The sequence below is a fragment of the Scomber japonicus genome, chromosome 13 (assembly GCF_027409825.1).
Source record: "Scomber japonicus isolate fScoJap1 chromosome 13, fScoJap1.pri, whole genome shotgun sequence".
Lineage (NCBI taxonomy): Eukaryota > Metazoa > Chordata > Actinopteri > Scombriformes > Scombridae > Scomber > Scomber japonicus.
In genome coordinates this window covers 25,014,366-25,041,516 of record NC_070590.1, presented here as the reverse complement: position 1 = coordinate 25,041,516, position 27,151 = coordinate 25,014,366, and the positions used below count along the sequence as shown (strand labels likewise).

General features: G+C 41.8%; 1 protein-coding gene across 3 annotated transcripts in view; it reads right to left on the bottom strand.

Annotated features, from left to right (window-relative positions):
- LOC128371353 (vacuole membrane protein 1-like) overlaps positions 1-27,151 on the bottom strand; it is a 58,418-nt gene that overhangs the window by 30,059 nt on the left and 1,208 nt on the right. Inside the window, exons 1-6 of one of the 3 annotated variants that reach the window (XM_053331658.1) lie at positions 26,510-26,736; positions 26,206-26,344; positions 22,724-22,814; positions 20,645-20,755; positions 6,505-6,741; positions 2,676-2,807 (exon numbers count right to left, since the gene is read on the bottom strand). In XM_053331658.1, coding sequence (XP_053187633.1) covers positions 2,676-2,807; positions 6,505-6,741; positions 20,645-20,755; positions 22,724-22,814; positions 26,206-26,344; positions 26,510-26,588 — 789 coding nt within the window. In that variant the 5' untranslated portion in view covers positions 26,589-26,736. Of the gene's footprint in view, positions 1-2,675; positions 2,808-6,504; positions 6,742-20,644; positions 20,756-22,723; positions 22,815-26,205; positions 26,737-27,151 lie in introns of those variants that run through there. The other 2 variants (XM_053331656.1, XM_053331657.1) reach the window with 2 other exon arrangements.

Below are 27,151 nucleotides of genomic sequence, written 5' to 3'. Positions count from 1 at the left end.
CGCTGGTGCAAGCAACCTGCCTCCAGATGCTGTCCAATCACACTAGAACTCATAACATACATGCACGAGGCTGCCAGATATCATCAGAGAGAGAGAGCGTGCGAGAGAGAGTAATGCACAGTGGGAGACCACCAGAGTGCGTGAGAAAGAATAAGAACATAAGAAGAGAGGGACACAGAAAGAAACATTGTCAGCAAAGAGAGAGAGAGAGAGAAAGAGAGAGACAGAGAGAGAGCGAGTCTACTGCTATGTACTGAGACAGCAGCGTGCAGCGTCACTTCTAATCTATCCTCACACGGATGCAAGACGAATGGGCGATGCTCCTCCTGCGTCATACTGTTAGTTTGTTTGGGATAAGACACGCAGGAGCTCTTCAGTGTTGTGATGATCATTTAGACAAAATTTTCTCTTCCCCACGCTGCCCGTTATGTCTCGTTCTTCCCATGTCTCTGCTCTTTTCTCACAGTTTGGGTGGGAAGCGTCACTTTATCAGTAAGTTGAGTGATGTCAGAGCTCCATTCTCACACATGTGTTCTGAGCGCCAGGGCTGCTGTTGGTGCCAACCTACCCAGCTGTCCACAGCATTAGTAACAGCAGACCTTGCAGCAGGTGCTGCACCGCTGTCCCTTTTTAGCCGGTGGCACAGATTCTTCTCGCCAATGTTTTTTAGCCACTTTCTTGAATCTGTTTCAGTATTAGTCTCAAAAAGTCACAGTTTCAGTTTGTGTACTGGGAGTCAGTTTAACTGCTGATAATGAAAAACTGTGGTTGATGCAATAATTTCCCTTCCTTAGAACTGTTACTCTACACACATTCAGCATATCCACCGAGCTGAATGAATCATGAGTACTCACTGCTTCTAGGGACTCACATGCTATAATTTTTGGCATTTTATTTAAAGAGCATTTATTTACTTAGGAAAAAATCTGTTAAAAAGAGGTGGGTCTGTGACAATGGATCACCTCAGGGGACTATATAACAGTTTTCTGAGGAAGTGACTGAGCCAAAGGCAAAATATCTGCCATGATATCAGTGAGCTGTGGCCAGAAGTGCAAAAAGGTTCCGTTTTATTGCAAAGAAAGCAGGATTTTCTGTCACTAGAAAAGGAACCAGGACCTAATTTGAAAAAAAGTCATATTACTTTTATAAATGGAGTGCTTTGCCCGGTTTTAGATAACAACTAAAGCTACTAGAAAAAACTCTGAGTTGAAACAACAAGTGAAACCCTACTGGCAGTTGTTCCAAACAAATAGCTTGCACTTGTAATTAGTAGTTATTACATATTTTTACATGGACATGCTTTTACATGACACAGGGTGTTGAGGCAATCTGACAAAAGAAAGGACTTGATTTCAGGGATTTGACTGACGTGAGTGAAAAGAGCTACTCAAATCTATCACATTTTAGATTGAATATTAATTGAATATTAATACATCTCTATATTCTCTGCATATAAAGACAGACAGAGGAACAGTACATATAATACATTGCTTTATGAGTCTTGATCAAAAGAGCAGGCATGTTAGAACGACCCCCTCCCCCCCGTTTCTCATTACTAATACATTCACAAACAACAGACCTAATATATTGTGGGGATTTCTGTTTTTTAATCTTGTGACCAGAGGCATACTTTTCAGGCATTTTCTTCCTTGTGGAATTACTGAGTTATCAAAGAAAGCATGCAAGTACTGAATGAGTCACATCTCAGCCACAGTTGGACTGTTACTAATCCTATATGCGTGCTGAAAAGTGAAATACATACTTTAAACAAAAGGAAACAGACCTCAGAATCACTCAGTAATCTCTTAATATCTGGGATACCATTTTATGAAAACAGGGGGATTTATTTGTTAACAGTTGTCTCGTACTATCGTCTGCAGTTTATTTGCAAGCGTAAGAGTAAGTGAGTCTGTTGTAAAGTTCAAAACCATTTATGGATGCAGTTGTTTTACTGCACTTGACCTGTCTGACTGTTTGACCCACGCTGCTGGAGAGAGATGAGCATTCCTGAGGATGAAGACTGTGTCAGGATAGACAGGTTTGATGAAAAGCCTTCACAAAACCACATGGATGTTTCCCCTCATTCCTCCTTGTCCATTCAAAATCACAAGAGGTTGGAAAAATAAATATTTACAGTGAGTTGTTAGGCATTGTTGAAAACGTTTGCAGGGATGTTTGATATGAGAACATTTTTTATAGAGGGAATTTCAAAATGAAGGGCCGGAAACGGCGGGAACATTTTACTCGAGTGCATCATTGCTGTTGTCTTAGTCATAAGGTTGTGAAAGCACTTTATCCTGCTCTACCGTTGAGGCAGTGAGGTGGGGCTTGGTCAGTGGTCAAAAACACACACACACACACACACACACACACACAGTACAATGTGGTTCACTTTAGGGAGATTGAAATGGCTGATTTAGAAAACTGCCAGAACTGGAAAAAAAAGAATGCCAAAAACAAAGCAATTAGGAATTAAATGATGCAAGTGCAACAAGGTGATAAAGAACAAGCGCACAAGTGCAAAAGAGCGAGGTGAGAGGTGAGAGTGAAGTGAAGCAGACAGAAGTGAAATTTATAAAAAAAATGAGCATTGTGGGGGGTTATGGAGGGTGGGGAGATGAAGGGGGATTAGGTAACTGAGGGGGCTGAAGATGATGCAGGGAACAGTGTGTCACCTGTGTTGACTGGGTCTGGTCCAGAATCTCCTCAAACTGCTGGTAGTCCTCGTCGTCTGGGTCTGCACCGGACAGTCGCGCCGCCCGGGCCATGAAGTAGGGAGGAAGCTCTCCTATAGCTGTACCTGCACCCTGCTCACACAGGCACACACACACACACACACACACACACACACACACACACACACACACACACACACGGAAGATTGTTAATTACTGCTGCTCAGCTGCTTGTGTTTACAGTACTGCCTGGCGTGATGTGCAGCTGTGTCTTATTTTGGCAACAAAGGCTTCTGAATTCAAAATGACTTTAAGAAAGAGAGATGTGTTACTTGTAATGTACAGAGCAGGTTGATTATTTGTATCAACTTTATTCAGTTTTTTAATACTGTTAAGCTATCATTGTTCAGTCACTGTTTCCTTGCTTTTTTATGTAATTCCAAAACATGGTTTAATTGTTTTAAATGGGATTCTGGTTGTAAAAATGGTACATTTCTCTTGCTGTTGTGCTAATTATTACAACAAGCATGTTACCATGGCTCCTAGGGGGTTAATGGAGCAAAAATATCAATATCCACTATCCAAAGGAGCTTGCACGGCTTGACGTCTGGGATTGTGCGATCAGAGCGCTTAATGGGAATAAAACGGAAAGGATTTATGAGGACGAAAATCCCGCAGATTATTAAACGATCATGGATACATAAAACAAAGGCCCAAGGAAGGTGAAAAACCAGATGCCACCTCTAAACAGCATATCAACACGCTGCACTGTTCGAAAATCTACTTCGGACATGTGGAATGCACTATTTGTGGAAAATGTAAGAAGTGTTAAATAGCCTAAAGGAACAGAGATATCGATATTTAACAGCCGAAAAGGAGCTTGTAGCTGTAAAGCGGTGGAGCCTGTGTGATTGAGGTGGGGGGCTTAACAGGAAGAAAGCGGAAGTGATTTGAGGGAAATAAATCCACAGCACTTGGGTTGGTTCACCAAGTTCATACCGCCAAAACATGAGAACAGGGAGGAGTGGAGGGAGGGGAGGGGAGGGGAGGGGAGGGAGTAAGGGGTGAGGGGGTGAGGGCTACAGACTTAATTAACACAATGAAAACAGCCGCCAAGAAATGCAGTGTTTTTGGAGTTGCTCACAGCTCATTACTTTAATGTTTCCAGGCACGGGGGAAGAGTAGGGGTGCAAGGGCTATGAGAGAAGATGCTAAGGATACAGTTAGTGTAAGTTACAATTACAGATGACATTTGGAAGATTTCAAGCCCAGGCGCATCCCTACCATCCTAATATGCAAAGCAGAGAGGAAACGAAGTTTCTGCTCTGAAATGCAGTTGTCTCGGTGGAACCCACACAAAATCACAGCTTGAATCTCTCTCCCAGAAGAACATAACTAGCTAATCACAGCCACATTACTTGCATGTAGTGGGATGTCTTAGCCAGAAGATGATTAGTGGGTAGTTAGCAACCATGGCAGCGACAACAAGCCCAAACAATCATTCTCAGGAGGCGGTGCTATCCCAAAACCTGGCAGACTGCATCTTTAATCTGGACACCCTGTTCTCTTGTTAACACTGCAGTCTTTGATGAAATCTGCCAGTTTTTTCTCATAATGGAGACGTGCCTTAATCTCCCTGGCAGCTGCTCCATTCAATAGCTCTGCCTCTGTTTGTGAGTGTGCGTGTGCGTGTGTGTTTGTGTGGAGGGCAGTGAAATATGTCCACCTGCACAGTGGTGGTGTTTGAAGTGGAGCACTTAAGGGAGCTGCAATAGTGGACAGAGAGGCTTTAAGAGGGAACAGAAAAGGACAAAGAGAGAGAAGAGAGAAAGGAGAGAGTGAGAGAAGAAGTGGTGGTGGTGGTGATGGTGATGATGGTGGTGGTGGTGGGGAGGGGAATGCCTCATCACCAGCGTATTCCAGAAGGTGGGAGGCTGGCAGGAGGAGGGGGGGAATGTTGGTGTGGGTGCTTTGAAACCATGGGCGCAACAGGTGTCTCCAACTGTAAAGCTGACAAGCCTCAGTGGAGGCAATGCCAGGCTGGGGTTACAGGGGTGTGGTTGTAAGTGGGAGGTGGTGGTGAATCCAAAGGGATTGGGTGGCACACACACACACACACACACACACACACACACACACAAACACAGACTCATATATCACACCTTCAGATTATGGTGGTGGCTGTTGGTGTGGCTGAAACTTGGCTCAGAGTGAATTTGACACTAGTTTGAAGCCATGTTGCTGTCATAAATCAAACATACAGACGGTGATTTTATGCGCACACACACTCACACACACACACACACAAATTTGTTAATATGAGCATAACCAACTAGTTTTCACTTTCACAAAGGCTATTTTATAAATGTGCATGTGTATATGTGCATAGTTAATGTATCACATACAATGAGGAAGCATGAAGACCAATTGCAGCACAAATCAGGTTGTTAAAAGACTGTCTGGTTCCTGTAACCAGTGGTGGTAAAGAAGTAGCTGGGGATGTGTATTTCCCCTTCAGGTCAGCCCTTTCCACATTATTCAGAACAGGGAAACAGATACCAAAGAATGATATACTCATGTCATGTATCAGTAAGCAAGTTCTCTTTTCTCAATATTTGACAGTTCTGGCTTTCTCAGTAATGGTTGCAAAAATGGAAGAGAAACTCAGACGAAAAAAAAAAAAAGATGATAAAAGTGGACATGAAAAGTCACAAAGAAGTCGATAACGGAGTGTTACTTCTAGATATCTGTGACATGTTTCCGTGCATACGTTTTTATATACGTCGCACATGCATGAGTGAGCGTGTGTGAGTGTGTGTGTAATAGTAGTACAGAACATTGTCAGTGGTTTCATGGTAACTCTGAGACATGAGTCATTGATAAGCCACCAGAGTCCCGGTCTAAGCTAACTAGACACAAAGGTAGACGGCTGCTGATTATCTAATTATAGTTCAACATTTAAGAAGAAACGCTGACATCATGAAGGTTAGCGTGTTATTTAAAACAATAAACTTAAAAAAGGTGTTTGTGTTCTCTCTCTTAAAAAAGGTTGTAGACTGAAAGGATGTCATTTTTCTCAGAAGCCACAAGGCTGGTTAGAGGTGTGAAACCACCAAGGCTGCACAGGGGAAATTCATGGTAAGTTGCTGGGGTTTTCCAAGCTGTTTAGTTATCAATGAATGCATTCGCACCCACAGTATAAATGCAAATTTTTTATAATTTAGCGTTTACCGGTGGAGGTACTAAAAAAAGTGTCAAAGAAAGATCTAAATGATTTGAATAATTCTGTGTATTATTATGCTAACAGAGAGCAAATACTACAAGAATGGCTAAGTTTTCACCTTTTTCACTGTTCTCTTACTACATCTTAAATTAGATGTTACCTATGAAAAAAATCATAGTTTGATTTGAGCCCTTATTAGGAGTCCTTGGCAGGTTGACCCTGCCCTTGGAAAACTGGGTATCGTAAAAGCCTTCAATTTTGGTGATTTTCATGTTTCTACCACCCTCTGACTAATGACACCTTTCAAAACCCACTGGATAAATTCAAAAATGCATGGTGGTCAATCTGAAAACAAGACTGTTTTTCTTAGCTCCTGAGAAACTGGCATTAGGGAGATATGAGGTTTTCACCTGACAGCAACAATATTTCAAAGCACACATGCACATGAATAATGCTCAAAGCTGTGGCCAATGTTCAAGGTCAATGCAAACTGTGACCAAATCTGAGCCATGAGAAATATTTAGATAAGCTAAACTCTGTGCATTTGGCTGCTCTTTAGCTCTTCCGGTCTACAGTGTGCACAGCCAGTGTGCAACAGACACTCACCCACATACAAGCTTCCAGACGGACTTTGGAGATGATGGTCCAGAGAGAGATGGTTCCCTGGAGGGCTGCTGACCCCGCCTCCACCCCTGCGCCCCCCGCACCCACATGCTCAGCATCAGAGCCTGGTGGTGTTGCTTCCTGCTGGGGACAGATTATTTGGTCCGGATAGGGTGGCTCGGGGAAATCCACAGTGCCACATTCATAAGCTGCGAGGGTCACCGATGCAATGTGTGGTCCCTGAGAAAGACAGTGAGAAAGTTGGACAAAGAAGAAGATTAAGAGAAAGTAGTGAAAAACTGAAAAACTGTGTAGGAGTGAGTCCACCTGCTGAAAGTAGTTTTGAGTCAGAGGAAGACCCCTTGGCGTAGGGAGAATGAGTCAAATATTAACTGTGAACACAAAGACAGTTATATGTGGGCAAGTATTGTATCTGGGCTGTCTAATAAAGTTCCTACAGCTGTGAAACTCTTCCTCTGCTTTTTAATTTAAATAAGCATAAAGAGTAAATGCACCTCCTGTTTCCTTCCTGTATGAGTTAAATACGCCTTTAGGAAATATGGAAAAACACACAGTGATGACAAAGTTGGAGCATTATGCAAAATAAGATGCTTCATACATTTTCAAAACTTACAGGAGGAGGGAAAGTGTCAACAGATAAAGAACAAAGGGCCCCAGGCGGAAATTATCAACGTTGGAAACCAAAGCTGGTAGATAGAAACTATTTGGTGTGTACAAAAACAAGGGATTTAAAAGCATGATTCTCCCCACGTTCCCCAGGTGACACACACACACACACACACACACACACACACACACACACGCACACACACACACACACACAGCTGAGTATAGCCATGTGCCCATCTCTGCATATACTGTCAGGAGAGCCATGCATAAGATGCAATAATGATGAAAAGAGCAGCAGAATAAAAAGTCTAAATTCAGACTTCAGACAGAGTTTATTAATGTTTGACTGTTCCTGCTGTAAGAATGAGACAAATTTGCATTTTTAAGGACCCCGCTGTCTTTGAGAGGGCCTGGTCTAGTTTACATTCCAGGCTCTTGTTTATTTACTCGTTTCAATTATGCTTCCAGTGAGAAAACAGAAGAATCAAAGGCAAGACGAGAGGAGCAGGTTGGATTTCTGGTGCACGCTGAAAGTTTGTTGAGCTGCCAGCTTTGTGATCTTAACTCGGCAAACCCTGAAACAAGTCGTCCCAGTATCTACAATGCCGCTATGTAGAGAAACTCCTACGGCCACACACACACACACACACACACACACACACACACACACTTACAATTAAACTAAATTACACACAGAAATGCCAAAATGTACATATCAAGAGGGAAAATCTGCATTTCAACACTACTGGCATTTTGAAATACAGTACCCACTTTTAATTTGAAATCTCCTTTCTCTAACTGCACCTCTGTTATTTTAAACATAAGCAATTTAACATTTCATTGCTTTCTTACAAAAGAGTTGAAATAAATTATCATTAATTGGTTGAATGTCATTTAACACACCTGTTTTGAGGGGTAATTTCATGTAGTGCACTTGTGCTTAATGGTGATTACATTTCCTGTTAAGGACAAAGCAAAGTGCTGGCCTGCTGAACAGAACAGTGTATAAAAAGTACAACAATTTGTGTGAAAACTACACTATTCCTGAAGCAGAAATTTATTATTAAGGTTATTGTCTGAGAGGAACAAGGAAACTGTGTGTACAAATGGCCGCTGGTCATTCCACACTGACTCATTATGACAATAAGTTTGATAACATCGTCTGAGAGCACAATGTTTGATTAAGTTTTATACTGAACAGGATCCAGTCAGGAAGAAAAGGTCATGTAACTTTGCATTTCCTCTGTAAAACCACATGTTACACACTGAGTACTGATCTACACAGAGCTGAGACGGCACAGATGATCAAACAAGTCAGTACAGCAGTATGATCCCTGTAAATAAAGGCAGGTCCACAGAGTGGGCTGATGTAAGCGGGTCATGTGTACTCTGCGTGTACACTGTATGTGTTTACACTCATGCGTACAGTATGTGTGTGTAGGAAGGGTGCTCCCAGTGACGCACGAGGGTAGTTTGGCATTACGCAATGAAAAACCAAAGCAATCTGGCAAAACCTCGGGTGGGGCCGGAACTTCCGGAGCGGCATTGGACGAGAGGCAGGATAGGACAAGACAGGACGGATCAGGACAGGATGGGACGTGGGAGGGGAGGACAGTGGCGTCTGAGCAATATCTTTGTATACAGTGCACCCCCTTTAGTTGACACATCAGTTTCTTGTGCACGCAATGCTAATAAGCAAGCCAGTCAACGGTTGAAAGTTGGGCTCACACTTCTGCAGGATTCTGGTGTTAAAGCTTTTAGTGGAATACACTAATTTGTATTAGTAATGATAAAAACATCTGATGTTCACACACTTGATTTCTTTTAGAGGCAGAAGACAGATGAGAAAATCTCTCATGACCTAGAGAGAGATGTCAAGAAACTCCCAGCACTGACCCAGTCAGACTGGATACTCCCAACCCTCATATCCTCTCCGCTGACTCTCCAGTGGGATCTCACTGCCCTGACACACAGACACACACACACCTCAAGCAAAATGTTTGGTGGCCAAGGAAGACTTTATTCCTCTCGCTTACACCTTCCAACTCTATCTCTGGTTATGTGTGTTTACCAAACACACACAGACAGCCTGCCAACAGAAAGCGTTGCGTGACTGTGTGTACCTGCTCTCCCTCGCTCTCTCCTTCTGTGTAATGCTCTGTCACTGCTTCTCACCTTACACAAAAACCCTCTCATGTTGTTCAAGTGACTCACCATTAATCTGCAGCCCAGCCCACAACATCCAGGTAGCTGCCCTCTCTCTCATTTTGTTTCTGACATTGTGGCACACACACACATTGACACACAAACACACATTTCATCCTTTTGGGAGGTATAGTAGATGATTAATGACAGGAAAAAGTAACAAAAGACAGGGGGGGAAGTGGGGGGTTTATTTTTTTGTCTTGCTCAGAGAAACCATTGTTTCACCTTTTACATCGTTTACTAGTTATAATGGTGAGAGTATATGTGTGTGTGTGCTGACCTATTTCACCTCCTAGCCGTGTCTACTTTGAGATCTGCCAAATGTTGATGATGTCTGTAGCCACTAAAATACACAACAATACTCACAGAGGCACAAATTTCCTCTTTCTGACCCGTTGGGATCCACAATGGAGGCAACATTGCTGGCATTCCTGTGGTGACGTGCACAAGCCAACGCCTGGCCTCCAAAACGAGTGGGATCCCCACTCCTGGGTATGAGTACATCCACACAGACTCTGAGGAGACACACACTGTTTGGTTCTGGTAATAATATATGTTTGTGTGTGTTGACAATATATTATTACTATTGCACAGAGCATATGTCAGTGAGAGTATATGGGTCATGACAGAGAGCTACTGTCAAGCAACCACTGTGAGAGTCAGTATGAGATGTTTAAAGGAATAGTCCCGAAAATTAAACTTATATCAAATTGTCTTCTGAGTTAAAGGCATCCTGTGGATTCTCTGATCACTAGTAATGCTATGGAGCCATGTTTTAGCATATGCACAAGGACACAGTATATGCATTGCTACTCATTCTGTTCATGGTGGTAATGTGCCAGGAAATGTAGCAGTGTGTTATGTAGGCTTGGGCGGTAACAAGGTATTACGCTATGGGATTGTATTTCGAGATGTGGCAAAAATACAGGAGCTACTCTTTCTATTAGACTGATAAGGAGATGTTGTATTGAGGTGATGTGTTGTAGTGCACAGCATGCACCACCAGAGGCCAGTCTCTGCTGGTGGAACAGGAAGCTGAGCTGAGAAAAATGGCGACTGCGAGCGGTATGAAATAATGAATATATCGCAACATATTAATTTTATCTTGAGATGACCTCTTCCAAACACAAAATCAATTTATCAGCCATCTGATTTTATTCTACTGCCAGTCTGTCACCACCACCTGCACATCATCTCCCTTCAACCCACTGATGTGTCAGTGTTAGCCACAGCAACAAGTCATCAGGTCCTTCATAGGGCTGTCACAATAACTGTAATATTGAAATATTGCGCTATTGTCAGGCCAACCGCGGTGGATGGCAAGCAACCCCCAAAACCTTGCTGTGTTCATTTTTTTCCTTTGTTCCATGAGGTTAGGATCTTCTTGTTTCACCGCACAGTAGTTTTCCACTAATCAGACAATATTAAGGCATGTCCAGCCAGTCAAAATCTGTTATTAATCCCACGTTTAAGGGGAATAGATTGTAGGCGAACATTGTTTACAGTCACAACACAATTTGTTTTCCATGTTCGTCACTCATTGCTGCTCCATTCGGCCGACACATAATCAGAGTAAGCTGGTAGCCTGCATATAACACTGTTGAGCCACCCTCAATCATTGCAGGGGAAATTCCTTCACCGCAATAGCCTTTGTCCTCCAGCTAGAATCTATGGAACAAGAGCGCATATTTCCTATCTATTCATTATTCTGTGGGCCATAAGTATTTAAACCCAGCAAGACTTGTCAAAGTAGACTAATTGCATGTTAGACACAGTATTGTAGGCTAGACAGTGTCATACAGTCAGGCAGTTTTTTATATATATTGTACAACCCAGCGTAGTGTCAGGAAGGTATGACAAAATAGCTTCCGCCCAAGCTTAGTGCCATTTTATAGGAACTGCATACCAGATTCAAAAATGGTACCTATTCAATTGAATTACAATTGCTTCCCTGTCGCATAAGCCCAAAAATGATCTAGCCTCTGGGTTTTCTTCTGCATTATGCAGTCCTCTGCAGTAGTGTTTATCCCATTGGGTGCTTCCATGAGTCCCCATCCAGCCCATAGACTTTAAATTAGGATGATGTCATGAACTTTTAAAAATCACTTTTCCAGGCTGTGGGGAAGTTCCAACATATAACCTTCATGGATTTAAATTCTATAATACAAATGGTAACAATTGATCTTGTCTGAAGTTGGAGGTGTGCAATCTACTGTTTTGCAAGGGGGAAAAGCTATTTGGGCCACAAAGGATTTTTTTCTGCAATACTGTGAGTGGCCACTGGTAAAAAAAACTTTGCTCGTAGTTTTTGAGAGGTGGCACCGTATACCAGCTCTCTTAATACTGAACATCCATGCAATGTGCCTTCAAAAGCTGTGAAGAAAACTGCAAGCTAGCAAACATGGATTTGAACATAGCAGCACTTAAATATTTCAAAAATCAACTTTGTAAATGTTTTATGAGGAAAGAAAAGCATTTGTTCAATCACTGAATGTTAACCAAACTTTTGTTTATGTAAAACTCCACAAGGCACCCTTAAAATGTCACTGAAGCTGATAGGAGGGCCAATCACATGCTGAGTTAGCCCCAACAGCTCTTTAACAGCCCTGTGATGAACTATTTAAGATAACAGGGCCATATTTTGTAGTGTGGGGCTACGTTGGCTAATTCATAGTCAGTGCCCAGTTGAACTTCTGAGGAGTTCGACATGATGACGGTGAGCTAATAACAAATGAATTTTCATTTGTAATGGTTCTTTTAACCTCAGTCTTGGACAAGTCACAGGGATCAGAACACGAGCTTGGCAGTTGCTAAAGCGCATGCAGGGAAAGGAGCTTCCTGTCAGTGCCACAGCAAAAATAAAGTGTGTGTCAATGTGCCTGCTGAAGGAGGATGTGAAAGCTGGTTGGCAAATAGCTGCTGCTGAGAACAGCTACTGACAAAGGGTGTCGACCACCGTCTCTGATCCACATGGCACATACTCATTCTTATAGCAGTTTTGAAACTTTGAACATTTAATATAATAAATAATACTTTCCTATGTCTGTGACCTTATGTGCCATGGTGATGACGTTATTGAGAAGAAACACACTCATAGCATAATGTAGAAGTGTATTGATGACTTTAATTAAAATGCAGTTTGTGCAAGGAGGGGTTTTTTTACATTTTAAATGAATAAATCTGGTTCAGTCTGTATGGGGAAACAGATGTGGATGAGTGAACGCACATGATGTCATTTCATCATGTATCACCTAAAATTTCAAAATACAGTACATTTCTGTTAGGAAGCGGTAACTCACAACAGTCAGATGAAAAATGTCAGCTGCGACCAGGTTATAAATACAGTGAAAAAACACTGAATAAGGTTCCTGTATGCCTTCCTCATTTAAATGTTGGGAACTAGGCTACACTTTAATTTATCCAAGATCAAAGAGATCCAAATTGAAAAGGGGAATTATACAATCCCTAATTAATTCTTTTTAAATCAAGAGACCCTGGCAGATGTGAACCATAATCGTCCCAGACACCAGTCATGGCGTGGCCTCCTCTTGTTAGTTTATGGTGTCAAATGTAGTTGTTTCCAAAGCCCCAAACCAGACATTAATGGGTGACCATAAACTGACCAGTTCTCAGTGACCACAGCCACAGGACAGTCCAGTCATTAACAGGTCCCTGGTTTAGAAGTGAGTGGTAAGCGTGTATATGTACGTACACACACACACACACACACAGACTGTGAAATGCCAGAGGTTTGAGGGGCTGTTCTCAGTGATTTATCCATGTGGTTTCTCCATATGACTTCATGTTAAGAAACCTCTCCCTGACTAGCAGACAGATACTCATACTGACCCCCCACTGAGCGATGATTATGCACTCAAAACACTTTCATTTCAATCCAAAGCGGAGATAGTTTGAAATTGTCTGCATATTTAATGTTGAAATATGAACGTACAGTGGTAAATCAAATTAATTAACGATGTGCACATGTGGAAAGTAAAAGCTGATGTTGTGTTTCTTTGCAAAGATGTTACAGTGTTGGGATTACCATTTGAGTCACGGATTATTAATGAGCGATACATTTCAGTGATGACTGATGAAACTTGTTTGCCTATTACTGCCAGCCTGTTTGCTCTTTATCAGCTACAGTTGAATTAATTAATGTATCAACTAGTTTATATGCAATCTGCTAACCTCATTGGGGAAATACTAGATCAAATGTGGGTGACAAAGAACAAAGTTCTGAATTAACCAAAAGTTATTTTTATGTAGAGCTTTCTCTAGTTCCAGTTTATTAACTGTAAATATTTGCTGCTTTGTTTTATATTATAGCAAACTGAAAAACTTTTGGCTGTAGATTGTTAATTGAACAAAACCACCAACAATCCTTGGGATTTGGAAAATTGTGATGGGCAATTTAGAAATGATTTTCTGACATATTATAATATGTCAGAATTTTTTTTTTTATTGATGAGGAAAATAATATTTTTTTACAATAAAAATGTAAACTATAATCTAAAACATCAATGTTTAAGCTGATGCGTCTTACATTCTCTTGAAGTGTGACGATGCCTGGGCTGAATTACATCGAAGCACAGTGGTTGTTCATCCCTTCTTTGAGTGTGTTTCATCTTTGCCAACAAAAACTACTGTTGGGGAGCGAAATGTTGGAGTTAAAAAGTCCCCACTCAAAGTCCATCAGGGGCGAAAGGAGGCTGATGCAGCGACCCACCTAAGGGGGTGTTATGGTGTGACGGGTGACCTTCATGGAAGAATTTAAAACTGTTTCACAAAACCTGAGACCTGCAGTCTGCCAGCAGCACTCTGGTTTGGTCTGGTCAAGTTTGGCTTGTTCTGGCAGGGTTGTTGGTGCCATTCCACACTGGCTACACGCTAAGCCCACTTGGCATGGGATTTGCTTCCTGTGGGCTGTGTGTGTGTGTGGTGTGAATGGTTATTGTACTTGGTATTAACAGGACTCCTGGGGCCTCAAAGATACAGACAGTCAGACGCATGCCTTGGATGGCTGAGGTGTGACAGTTAAGATTGAGAAGCTATTAGAAACAGTGCATGCACACACACACACACACACACACACATGTGCGCACACACACGCACACACAAAGCTCCCATTCACAAATCTCTCTGGTATTTGTCTTTGAAGGAGTTTGGTGAAGATGAGTAAGGCACAAGACGTTTTGGGCAGATCCATGTCTCCAACCTTATGAGGAAGAAAATGAATTACTTAAAAATTATGAATGAAAGTAATTGTGCTGCTTCCTTTTCTTCTTGTTTTTTTCCGCAAAAGGAAGTAAAAGCCCTTTGTGGTATTTCATATTCAAACCCAAACTTAGACAATTCCCTCCACAAGCAGATGTAACTACATAACTTATGAGCAGTGTGTAAAAATCCCCAACCGACGTATCTTTACGGTATGTAAGTAATACTGCCTGTTCAGTAGTGGCGGGATCAAAACCGAGCGATAAAGTTTGGATACACTATCTAGATGTAGTTAAAAATTGATGACTTCAAATTGAATTTAAGAGGTGTTGAAGTTAAAGCGGGAGATCCATTACTGCCAGCCAGTGAGTGAGTCAAGAGGTGCTTTTCAGCTTTTCAAAGAACCACTGAACTTGATCCTGATGTGTCACTCATGTTCCAGGTAACATGCATGCAAGGTGTCGATTCTCACTTTGGTGAACACGGGAGGGATTATGCTACGCTGAGTCATGTTTAACACAGAAAATCTACACAGACAATTTTTTCTTCAATAATACAAGTTTGAATTTTCAACATTTTATAAAAATGAATGCAAAACTTGTGTATGCATACTTAGAAAAAAACATATAGCTGATGTATGCATATTAATAAACAATAATGATAAACAATATTTTAAAAATAAATCTATTACATTAACTCCCATTGTACAATTGGTGAAATAATAATAATAATAATAAAATAATATTAATGACAGTAATTATTAAAAAAGAAGGGAAGAAAAGGGGAAAAACAAACACCAGAGGGGGTACATTAAAACAAATATTCACTACATTCATGCACCACAGCTGCTGAAATCTAATTCTAAATCAATATAATAGGAATTTCCACTCCCATCAGAGTGACACGTTCTGAACAGCCGACCCCGTAAGCTTTATCAAGTCTGACTTCAAAGACGACTTTCTCATCAAAACTTGTCAAGTGACAGAAAGAAAATCAACACTTATGAGTGTTGGAAATTTTATCCCAGGTCATACAGAGCAGCAGGACAATGTGAGTCACATCTCAAACAAAAGCAACCAGGTTTCCGTCTATGTGAACGTGAAGGTGCTCCATTGTTTGTTTCTGGGACTTTACCGTGACTATAAAAGCGACACACACACACACACACACACAATGGTCAGGTGAGTGAAGGGGGAAGACTTTACCGTGACTATAAAAGCGACAAACACACACACAATGGTCAGGTGATAGAATGGGGGGGGGGGGGGGGGGGGGCTGCTACACACACACACACACACACACACACGCCAGTCCTTTGTCTGATACCCTGCCATCCTGCCATGCTGTGACCAAGTTTCCTTCACCCACATGTTCTTGTCAGACTGTGAATGTGTGGGTGGACTGTACCTAACTGTATAACAGCATCTGAGCGGGAGAAACTTTAAGAGCTCTGAGAGTGTGATAGTAACAACCATGCAGGGACAGTGTGTGGAAGCTGCACTCTCAGACCTGCTGCTAATTAAAGCTGTGCTCCTGGTAATTGCTAACAGCTAAAACTTAATTTTAGGGGGGTTGCTGGGGAAAATCTGTATATTCTACACAAACCTCCAGTGAAACCTGTAATTTAGCAATCCTAAAATAAAACTGAATATAGAAAACTACAGAATGTTTCTTTATTTCGATGAGATGCTGGTTTACTTTTTTGAAAGACAAGGGGCTGCAAATTGTGAGTCATAAACATACAAATATGGTTTAAATTTTCTGTTGTCCAATCATGTTGTTTTTCCCTCGGTGGCTCTTTACATTTACGATCCCAGGAAGACACAACATGTACACCTCTCACTCATAAAACAGCACAAAGCTAAGAGGGAGAGAGAGAGGGAGAAAAAAGACTACCCTAGTTGCTATTACTGTATGTAAACAGCAACGTGCGCGGCTTCAATTATAATGACTTTAATTCTTTGTTGCTGTTGATTTAACGTTGAGCACAACAATTTTCATGCTGCCCATAATGACTTAATGGCAACAGCCATTACTGAAAGTAATTTAATGGTGGATGACTCAGATGAGCTCTCTTCTAAAATATTTACAGCATTCCCAAGCTTTCAAGAGTCGCACTCATGGCTAACCCCTTCTCAGTTAAAAGAGGATTTATGGAGGGCAGTGACACCAGTTATCACTACAAAACAAATGCTTCAAAATCTAAGTGGGGATGCAAGCCGGTCCCCTCTCATAATTGTCATCCTCACGATCATTACGGCAGGCTCACGCACAGGTGCAGGACTCTTAATGTGTGTACGTGTGCGTGCATGTGTGCTGATCCTCGCCTCCACAGCCCCTGCCGAAATGAGATCCCTCCAGTGTTCCTGTGTGATTTTATTGTTTTCATGGTCTGTATGGTAAGCACCCACCCACTACCTTCTCCCTGAGAGCAGCTGGATAAAATACACTTGATGGTGTGCCAAGAAGTGTGCTTTTTTTCCCCTCTTTCTCTCCCCCCTTCTTTACGCCTGAGTTGCGGGGTTTTATCTTCCTCCAATAACCAGTCCTGTCCGTGTACAATGATCTCCCGCAGTCTCAGCGGGACGCAAACACAGAGAGGAGACACAGGGCAGCAATTGCCCATGTCAGGGAACAGGAGAGCTGCCACTTCTGCTCTGGTTTCATTGACTGGGATGGTTAACATGTTACTGGTTCTGCACCTCCCTCTACTGGCGGCTCTGCAGTGATGTCATAACATAATGTTAACTGCTTCCTGCCAGCCGCTAAAGATGTGTGCTCATTTCTCACAAAACATTTAGTAGCAGAGAATGATATAAAAGCAGTCGTATCTGTTTCTCACGGGTTTAAGAGAAAGTGTCAAATTAGCACTGTGCCGAGACAGAGAGAGAAAAAAAAGTGGCCACACACTTACTGTAACTGCAGGAAATGAAAGAATTAACTTCAGTCAAGGAGTTAAGTCTTTTAAACAAGTCATGAAAAGGACAGACACATGATGACAGCTTGGAAGGTAGAGGAAGTCATATGACAACACAGAGTCACATGTTATGTCATGTGAAAATAGCATTACAGAGGACCTTAATAGTTATTAGACCGGCCAGTATTCCTGCCTTCCCACATCTTATAAAGGCGTACCAAAGAACTGCTGATTTAATGTTACAAAAATAGCTGGCACGCGATGAAATGTGTTTGTCACACTTTTATGATTCATTATGTTCTTCAAGAATGTGACATATTGTGGAGTCTTTTCAGTATTTAGTGTTTGTCTTTATTATTTAACATATAAAAAGCTGAAATATGTTGTGCATTTTCAAACAGTAGATTTGTAAAGATCACTTAGGAACAATCCAAAGCTTTCAAACTCACTTCTGTTTTCCAGATCTTTATTTGCTAGAGAGACTATTTATGATTTTTTTTCAGCTGTAGCCTTTATGTACATAAAAACATTAATACTTGGTATCAATATAATGATATAGCATCTCATGGAAAGCATTACAATAGTAATCTGCACTGATTCTTCTAGTTTAAAGACATACTAAGACCACTGGCACCCTCTACTGACTTTTAATCGTACTGACCAAGGCCGATTATAAACCTCTTACTGACAATTTATGAATCAGTTTGTTATTTACAAACACAGTAGCTTGAATTAATCTCCAAAAGACTGAGGTATTTACTGACACTGCAAATCATAGATTTAATTTGAATATAAAATATGTTTCAGCAGAATATAATCCAGCACTGCACTTAAAACTAATGATTATTGTTGTAAATGATTGATATTGATACTATTTTCTTCCATTACAAGTTCCCAGAGCCTAAGGTAACATCTTCAATTTACTTGCTTTGTCAAACCACAAGTCCAAAACCCAAAGAAAGGTTACTGTCATAAAAGAGTAAGAAAACTAGAACATATTCTAATTTAAAAGGCTGGAACCAGAGATTTTCTGTTTACTTAAATATTTTAATTTATTATGAACATTATTACTGTTTTTGTTGATCGACTAATTAATTAATTGTTTGAGCTCTACTCATAGGTCTGTTCAATGCCCCACAATCAGTTTGCAGAAGTGAAAATGCAGTGAAGTGTTTCACCAAATTGTTGACTGGATGAGAAGCTGTGCAGTAAATGTTATAGCCTTTCCTGAGCTGGTGTGGATATCTAGTGGTGCACTTGTACTTGTATCACTTACAGGGTAACTACAGTGGTCTTCTTTTCAACTGCTGAAATGGGCATCAGCCTGAATATTAAGAGTCAAGAGCTGGTAAACACCCAAGTCTATATGTAGAGGGAGAAAACCACTGCCAGAAAGGTCAGCCTGAAAGAGTTAAACTTTTAAGTTTGTGGGGAGATGTGAACAAGTGCTCTGAACTTGTACAGTTGACCCAGTTACAAATCAATGACCCAGTCCTAGTTCTTAAAAACAGGACAACATGTCTGCCAGCACTCCCCAGTGCTCACTTGCCACAGAAATTCTAAACTTTTTTTTCTTTCAGAAAAAAAAAATCTCAGGATGGAGAAATCTACAAAATCACGCAGGAATCTCAAAGGCTCCTTTAAACAGCACTTCCACAGAAAAGAAGATGTGTAATTATGATTCTCTGAGGTCGATTTTGTGTGTCTTACTTGTGGTTCAGGCTCACAGTTGACGGGAGGAAGCAGATACTAGATTGGACAGGATTTTATATAAACAAATATGGTCAGACTAATGCCTCAAGCCAATATTAGGGTTAGCAGCTAATCAAAGACATTCATCTCCAACATCTAATTATTATTATTGTTTTATTGTCAAGGTGGGTTGCCATCAACAGGTTCAGGTTTGTCAATCTGTATAGACATGCAGTGTTTCAATGTTTATAGTGCAGTCCTGTGGTCTAAATGCAGTTTCACAGGCATTTCCTCCCTACAATAAGTCCATTCTGTGGGAAACACGGATTGCTTAAAAGTGTGATTTTTATTGAGTATAAAATATCTTAAAAACATTTTTTTTAATTTAAATATCCACACAAAAACATGATCTGTGAATTAAAGCTAAAAATATCTACCGCAATATCGGCCTTTAAAAAACAATATTAGTCAAACCCTATAAAAAAAAAGAAGCACGACAGCAGCTCCAGCAAGGAGCACCAAGTTCTGTCATGAACTCAATGACACCACAACTTGCAGTAGCGGCCTCGCCCACTAGATGGTGGCATCCTACTTTTAAACCGTCTGGAAAAGTGAGCTGGGTCACTGAGGGAGAAGAAGGAAAAAACGCACTCGCAAATTACATTTGGGAGCGCCGGAGTTTAGCTTTTAAAAAACAGCAGAATGGAGGACACGCACTTCAAAGTTTCCAGTTCAGCTCCACTGGGCGAGAGCACACGGACTCCCCTGATGACAGATGGACTGGGAAGACAGGCAGATGTTTTGGGACCCTGATCTGATCAGCAGTACAAACCCAACACTGAGCAAAAACACTCACCGAGACAGCGAAAGTCGGGGGTGAGAGGGGGAGAAAGAGTGAGCAAGGAGGGTGGGGGGGTGTAAGAGGAGAGATATAAAGAAGGAAAATGAGTAAGGGGGGTGTAAGAGAAAGTGAGAGTGAGGGACACAGTGGGGAGCAGGAGAGCGGGGAGAAAGGAAAGAGAAAGAACTCAGAGAAAGAAGTGGAGGGGGGGGGGGGGGGGTAGTGGGGGTGTTTTTATCCTCATGTGCACTCAGTCAGAGGGGTCACTGAGTGCGATTGTTCCTGGACTGCCTGTCAAAACAGTGCGGCTACCACAGCGCCTATTCATCTCCGCCCCTCTCCAAAATGCGTGCGCGCACAAACCAATACTCACGTATGCATGTGCAAATGCACGAGGAGCCTGCAAAAAGCTTCTTTTTTTCTCTTCATAATGCTCTTATTAAAGCCATAGCAACAACCCAACAACAGCGTCAACAAAGCGTTTTGAGACCTGCGTCACTGCACCACCACCACCATCATCATCATCCTACTGTGTTTGAGTTTCAGCTCTGTCAATAACACGCGCAGGCAAGTGGATGCGGTGCGAAAGTGGTGGACAACTTGTCGTGGAGAAAGAGTTGCAGAAAAATGTGTGGTCTTACCAGGTACAGAAGGAAAGTGTGCAGGCCGGTGCCAAGACCCACCGAGGAGAGGATGCCCAGGCCGACCCAGTAAGCGCACCACAGCGTCTTCTTCTCCATGTAGCGCACATACTGCAGAGGCCAGAGAGAGGGACGGTCAACCACATGGCAGAGACACATGCACAGAGTGTGAGGAAAACAGAAGAGAGGGGGGGGCGCGGGGGAGGGGGGGTGTTACACACACACACAGAGAGAGAGAGAGAGAGAGGAGGGGAGGGACAGAGACAGAGTGAGAGAAGGTACGAGAGTGAAAGTGTGTGAAACTGAGGGCACTTTAAAGGGTGGGAGAGGGCAAGTGAGTGGTAGAGAAAGTGAGGGAGAGAGTGAGAGAGAGACCTTTAGAGACAGAGGTTGTTGTTGAGTTGAGAGGACAGAGCCGTAGGGTAGGAGTGTTCAGCAAACTGACAAGAACAGCACCATTATTCTTTTTGGTGGCAGCCAGCTCTTACACAACTAGCAAAGTAAGACAAGCCAAGATCTCTCTATCTCTCTCTCCCTCTATCTCTCTCTTTATGTCCCTCCTTCATCCAGCACTATCACTACATCTATCACTCTCTTTACACCTCCTCCCTTGGGCAGAGACAGGTTGCTTTCAGGAGGAAGCATGGAGTGTGTAGATTACGGGAAGGAGGGAGGGAATTGGGGAGGGGAAAGGGGGGAGGCTCTGACAGAGAACTCCATTTCCCAGGAAACCTCAGCAAAACATAAACAGCACGTACTGCCTCTGTCTTTACTGGCAGAATGCTAGGAAGTGCAGTGCCAGCCGTGGGCGATTGTTACATGCAGTTACTGACAACTGATTACACAACTCCCGAGTGTCTGCTTTTTAATGTTGAAAAAAACACAACTTTTTATGGCAGTGGGATTCAAAATGCTACAGCTCATGGCAGGAAAAACACAAAATGTGAGAGGGGAGGGTTTTATTCAGATCTACAGCACAGTGTGCTGTGGTTTACCTGGCTCTGATTGTTTGCTCTGTGAACATAAAATGTTTGCAGGTAAAACTGAGCTTTGTGCGAAGTTAATAATTAAGCCCACACTATGAAGGCAGACTCACACAAGCACACACTTGTTGGAGATGACGCCCATGCAGGCTCTGCACTCTTATGGGCACTCATATTCCTACAGTACCAATCCCAATTTCTATGGCATGTGGGATAGCTCAAATTGAATCATGCATGCCACTATGAAGGAACCTACATAAATGCCAAATTGATTTCATTTATGTAGCACTGCACAACTGGCCTCCAACTAAACCATTCACACAGCAATGGCACATTAACTGCCATGCACAGCAATGGCCTGACTAGCCAGGAATTAAACCACATACCCTGAGATGAATGGTTGACACGCTGTACATCCTCAGCCACAGCTGCCCCAAATATGTAGGGGAGGACCAAGTCATAAGTAACACAGGACGAAAGTAACACAGCAATTTTCTCCAAGCCCATACCAGTCTGATATGCCTAATTACATCAGCATGTACAGCACGCAACACTACCCAGAATGCGAAAAATGGTGTGGATACGTCATACTTTCCCAAAATGTTACCCAAAAAGCTGTTTTCAATCATGGTACACGTGAAGTCACTCAAGCTGTAATTTTTTTTTGAATGACGTGTCATAGTTATGATCATTTGATAGATTATTTAGTACTTTAACACATCCTGAAGCTTTCCATTTCAGAATTTTTCAGCATAGAAGGAGGTCAGGTTTAACTGTCAGGAGTCATTGTAGGTAAAGTTGAAACAGGTGTTTCTTTTGTCCTGTTGCGGTTCATTTCCACATTATATTTAATGATTTGGATGGCGAGAAGACTTGCACTCAGAAGCTAGCAGCCACCTACAGAAAAAATCCATTAAATTATGCCCTCTCTTAATGAACCCAGACCCAAAACTTGCTTAACCTACATCAGTTTTACAATGAGTGTTCACTACCTTGTCACAACTTAGGTCAGCCTAATGAGGAGGGCGCTAACCCTCCAAGGCACCAAAAGTAGAGTTAATATATACTAGGAAAAATATAGACAGTATTCAGTCACCTTCTGGTGTGTTCCTTCAAAAAGGTAGGCAATGAAGAGGAGGATAAACAGGATCAGCAGGCCAAACACAGTCTGTCTTTGCTGCCAGAGCCTGGGTGAAGGAGAAGAAGAGGATGAAAGTGCAAAATGACCGATTTAAGTGTGAGGGGGCAAAGGTGAATGAAATGCAAAGTTGGGAAAACATATGAATGGAATTAAATATGGAAAGGCGGTGAGTAAGGAGGGTGAAGAAAAAAAAGATGAGGAATCATCAATAAGATGAGTGAGGAAGTATTAGGATGTCATTTTTATTTCAACTGGAGGAGAGAGACATCTGCTGGCAACTGCTATAGCCACTGTAGCAGTTGCCTAGTCTTCTCCAAGAGAAGTAATATGTTCTCAATAGGATAATACAGTAGTGATTTGACCAATGCACCACATACTGTATGTTAGCCTTTGCACTTGACCCACCCTACTCTGCCTCTGATGGGCTGTACTCATTGCTTTTGTGGGTTGGGTTGGTTAGGTTTAGGCATGAGGAGTGAGGTTAAGAATATCAGGGTAAGCCAATCAGAGGCAGGCTAGGGCGGGTCGTGACTTTGACATCCTTAGAAAAAAATATCATGTTGGGTCTCCTGCACCTGCCAATTTACGGTCAACTTTTTGCTAACTTGAATGGTGATAAAAGAGGCTCCTCTAGACTTTCCAAATGTTATCAGACTGAATGGATCAAATTCTGATAGCGAAACGAGTCATTTCGTAAAGGTCATTCATAATTATTTATTCACCGTTTTACAGTAGGCAGAAGGCTATAATGTAAACATGTGTTGACAGTGTTTTTGAAATTACTCTCTTCCAGAAGGGGGAGACATAAGTCCCGCACTGTAGGGTTAGTAACTATATATTTTAAGATTTTAAATGAAAAAACATGAGCTTATAAGAGCGTACAATGTTAATGCATTCTTATAGACTAAACTACCACTACTATGCCACTACATTGATGTATCAGTATATACAATTGAATAATGTAGCCCACAGAAATAATGTATAATTTTATTTAACTTACCAGGAGAGTTTTTCTATAGATACTTTACAATTTGCTAAAAATAGGTATGCACTTTTATTAATGAATTTTGAACTTTTTCCTGTGTATGCTAATGTGGTTAGAAATGGTCATCGAGCTGCTGTATCAGTAGGGATAGGTTTCAGTAAGAATGAATGCCTGTCTGAATTTTTTCTCCCTCATTAATTGACTTAACAGTGTGCTGAGCAGCTGAGCTGTGTGTTAGAAAAGTGAGAACGACATGGAGTGAACCCAGTGAACTGCATCTCCTCCCTCCCCTCTCCCCAGCCCCCCATTCCAGTCAGGTGCAGGCACTTAATAGAGTTAATTGAAGGGGACGTCTCTCCCTTCATGGCATACAACAGATCTTTTTTTTTTACAGCATAAATTTTGACATATCAAAGCAGGAGAAGCACAGGTGCAATTAATCTCATTAGTATTTCCAAATTTGTGACGATGGTGCAGCGCATGATGGTTTACCACCAGTATGGCTTTCTCAGACTGGGACTGTGACATGTCAAAACGACTGCTGTGAAAAAGGTCTAATATGCCTGTGGTGAAATGACTGAAATGTGTTTGAACTGGGCAACTGGAGGCATCTGTCTAACAATCTGGACTACAAAAATGTAGTGTCACACATTTCTTTTATTGAATTACAATCAAATCCCACTAGAAGTCCAAAGCCCATAAAACAAAGTACTCTGCTGCAGTTCAGTTATTTTACTGTTGAAGATAAAAAAGCAGACCTTGCACTACTTCCTTTTATTTAGATTTCGTAATAACAGTGTGTTGCTTCACTGAGAATCAAGAACAAAGAAGAAATCAGTAAGCCTGAACCAACTGTAACGTGAGGAGTAAAAAGAAAATATTTTCCTATCTTTCTAAAAGGTGATTTTGATGTAATAACAGTAGTAATGTGCATTCTGTACAATCTTTTTTTCCTAATTTTTTCTTATTCTTTAAAGATTTAAACTGATCTCTAATGTTCAAAAACAACGTGTGTCAAGGGTAGGACCAGGTGCATCCCACTATTGTGTATGGTAGTAATTTGACCACAGTGCCTCACATACCAGTCCTCCCTTTGTTCTGCAGCCATTGTCCTCATTTACAGGGGCACCTTAAGCAAAACAAGTGTGGACTCATAATGCTGAACAGTGTGTTGCTCTGAGGACTGGCTGTACATATGTGATACATTATAAATCACTTCTATAAACCTTCAGGATAAACTTCTCTGTGCATTAGGCGCTCCAGTAGCTCACCTAGTAGAGCGTGTACCACCTTACTACAGCAGCCTGGGTTTGAACTCTTTATTGCACATCATCTCCTCTCTCTCCCTCACCTTTTCTGTCTCTTTCTACTATCACCATCCACAAAAGGGGGGGAATGCCAAAAACAATAACCTTAAAAAAGTTCTGTGTGAACTCGTAGACTAAACCATAATGTGTACGCATGTATCCCCAATGCGGCAGTTAAAAACGCCCTGTGTTTTGAGTGTTCGTGAACAGCAGTTTCTGTCAGTCAGAACACTGCTCGTGGCGCTTGCGGCTCACCACATCCTCTTGTAGTTTAGAAAATAAACACGTTGTCCTCACACACTTAACCACAAAGGCCTCCCTGAGAGTACACTCTGACCTTCTTCTGGGCCCTCGGTGTCAACAAAGATTATTAGGTGTGTAAAAAAGCATGTTGTGCAGCATTTAAACCAACATGACGTAGTCTGGTCTGAGGGTATGCTTTGTGGGTGAGGTAACATCTGTCGGCAGGGTGGAAAGACCTTGTCAGCTCTATCAGGAGTAGGGAACAAGGACAATGAGAAGAAGAAAAAAAAGATAAATCCTGTGATGTCTCTTTTTTGGGCAGCATTATTGGTTTCATTAGGCCTCTAACTGAAGACTAAACTATGATGATAGCACATAGACAATCAAGGTCTCCTCCAGTCTGTCTGGTGTTGTTTCTAGGTTTGTACTTTAGTGTGAGTGCATGAAGGCTATTTTTTTGCCACATCCACCATGCCCTCTGTTTGCCTAACAACAAGCAGCGCTAGCAACTTTATAAATAAAACTAACATCACATAAACACTGTCTAGCTGCTGTCAATGCTGTAGCGCCACCGGTACGGAAGTAATTCATACAAAAATCTTTATTAGTCAAACCTGAATTTAAAATGAATCTGCATTTATCTAACCCTAACCCTTTTACAACTTGTTTCTCCAAGCTGCTTTTTAGTCAAACTCTTAAAAATCCAAACTTGTGATAATTACCTTATTATCTCTTTTAAGCTGCTCACTAAATTGTTTTTGTATGGATGTCGGACACATATAAATGTATTTTTGATTCCCCATTCAAGAAGAAACTTTTATTGAGCAAATGCATTCATTCATGACGTGCAGACAGGGCAGCGTTTTCAGGGGAAGGAGACTGCATCGCACCCTTGACCTTACCTCCATGTCCACTCTTTAAGGGTCATGAGCAGCTCCAGGGAGGAGTAGTGGAGTGTGAGCAGAGGTTTCTTCCATAACACCAGGGATTCACGCTCCTCCCTTTCTCTCTGCTTCCTCTCATCCACAGATGGTGCACAGTCTAGTGGCACAGAGTACAAAGACACACACAAACATGTGCACACAAGCATTTTCAAATGAAACTACACTATTTCAAAAGGTAATTTAGCACTGATAGAACTATTAGAAAAAGTATATGTAAGCATAGGTTTGATCTAGTTTTGAATTAGATGTACTTTGTTTTTACCTGTCGCCTCGCCATTTTTCTGTTCTTTGACAAGAAGACGCCTTGGAGGTAGTTCACCTTCTGCCCCGCTCTCTGCCATCTTGTTCACCAGTAAGGAATCCTGCTCAGAGAGGAGAAAGGCCCTTCAGCACAGCATCACACACTCCGTACTGAAACTGACCCGACCCCTAAAACCAATCCAGAGTCAGACACGACGACACAAAGCATCTGCACTCAAACATGCCTGACCAGCCCAACCCTTTCTCTCTGCTAGCAAATCTTGCAGATTACTGGTAACCCAATCAGGCCCGTGCATGACCTAATGAGTTCCTTAATTAGTATCAATGTTGACACTGGGAGAAAAATGCAATTCTTGTTCATTTTTCTGTGTGTACACCCATTCTGTCCACCCCCTGGTGATCAAGAGGCGCATACCGTGGAGGGAACATTGATAAATATCAATAATAGTGTGGAAATGTATACGATAATTCACACGCACAAGTACAAGTTCAAGTATAGTGTCTCACTACAGAGCCTCATGTCTCTCAGGAATCTGTCAGTGAGCAGTGAGATGGGGACTGACACAGAGGTATGCAGCTCACCATCTGGTGGAATTGTCAGTGTCTCACGCACACACACACACACACACACACACACACACAC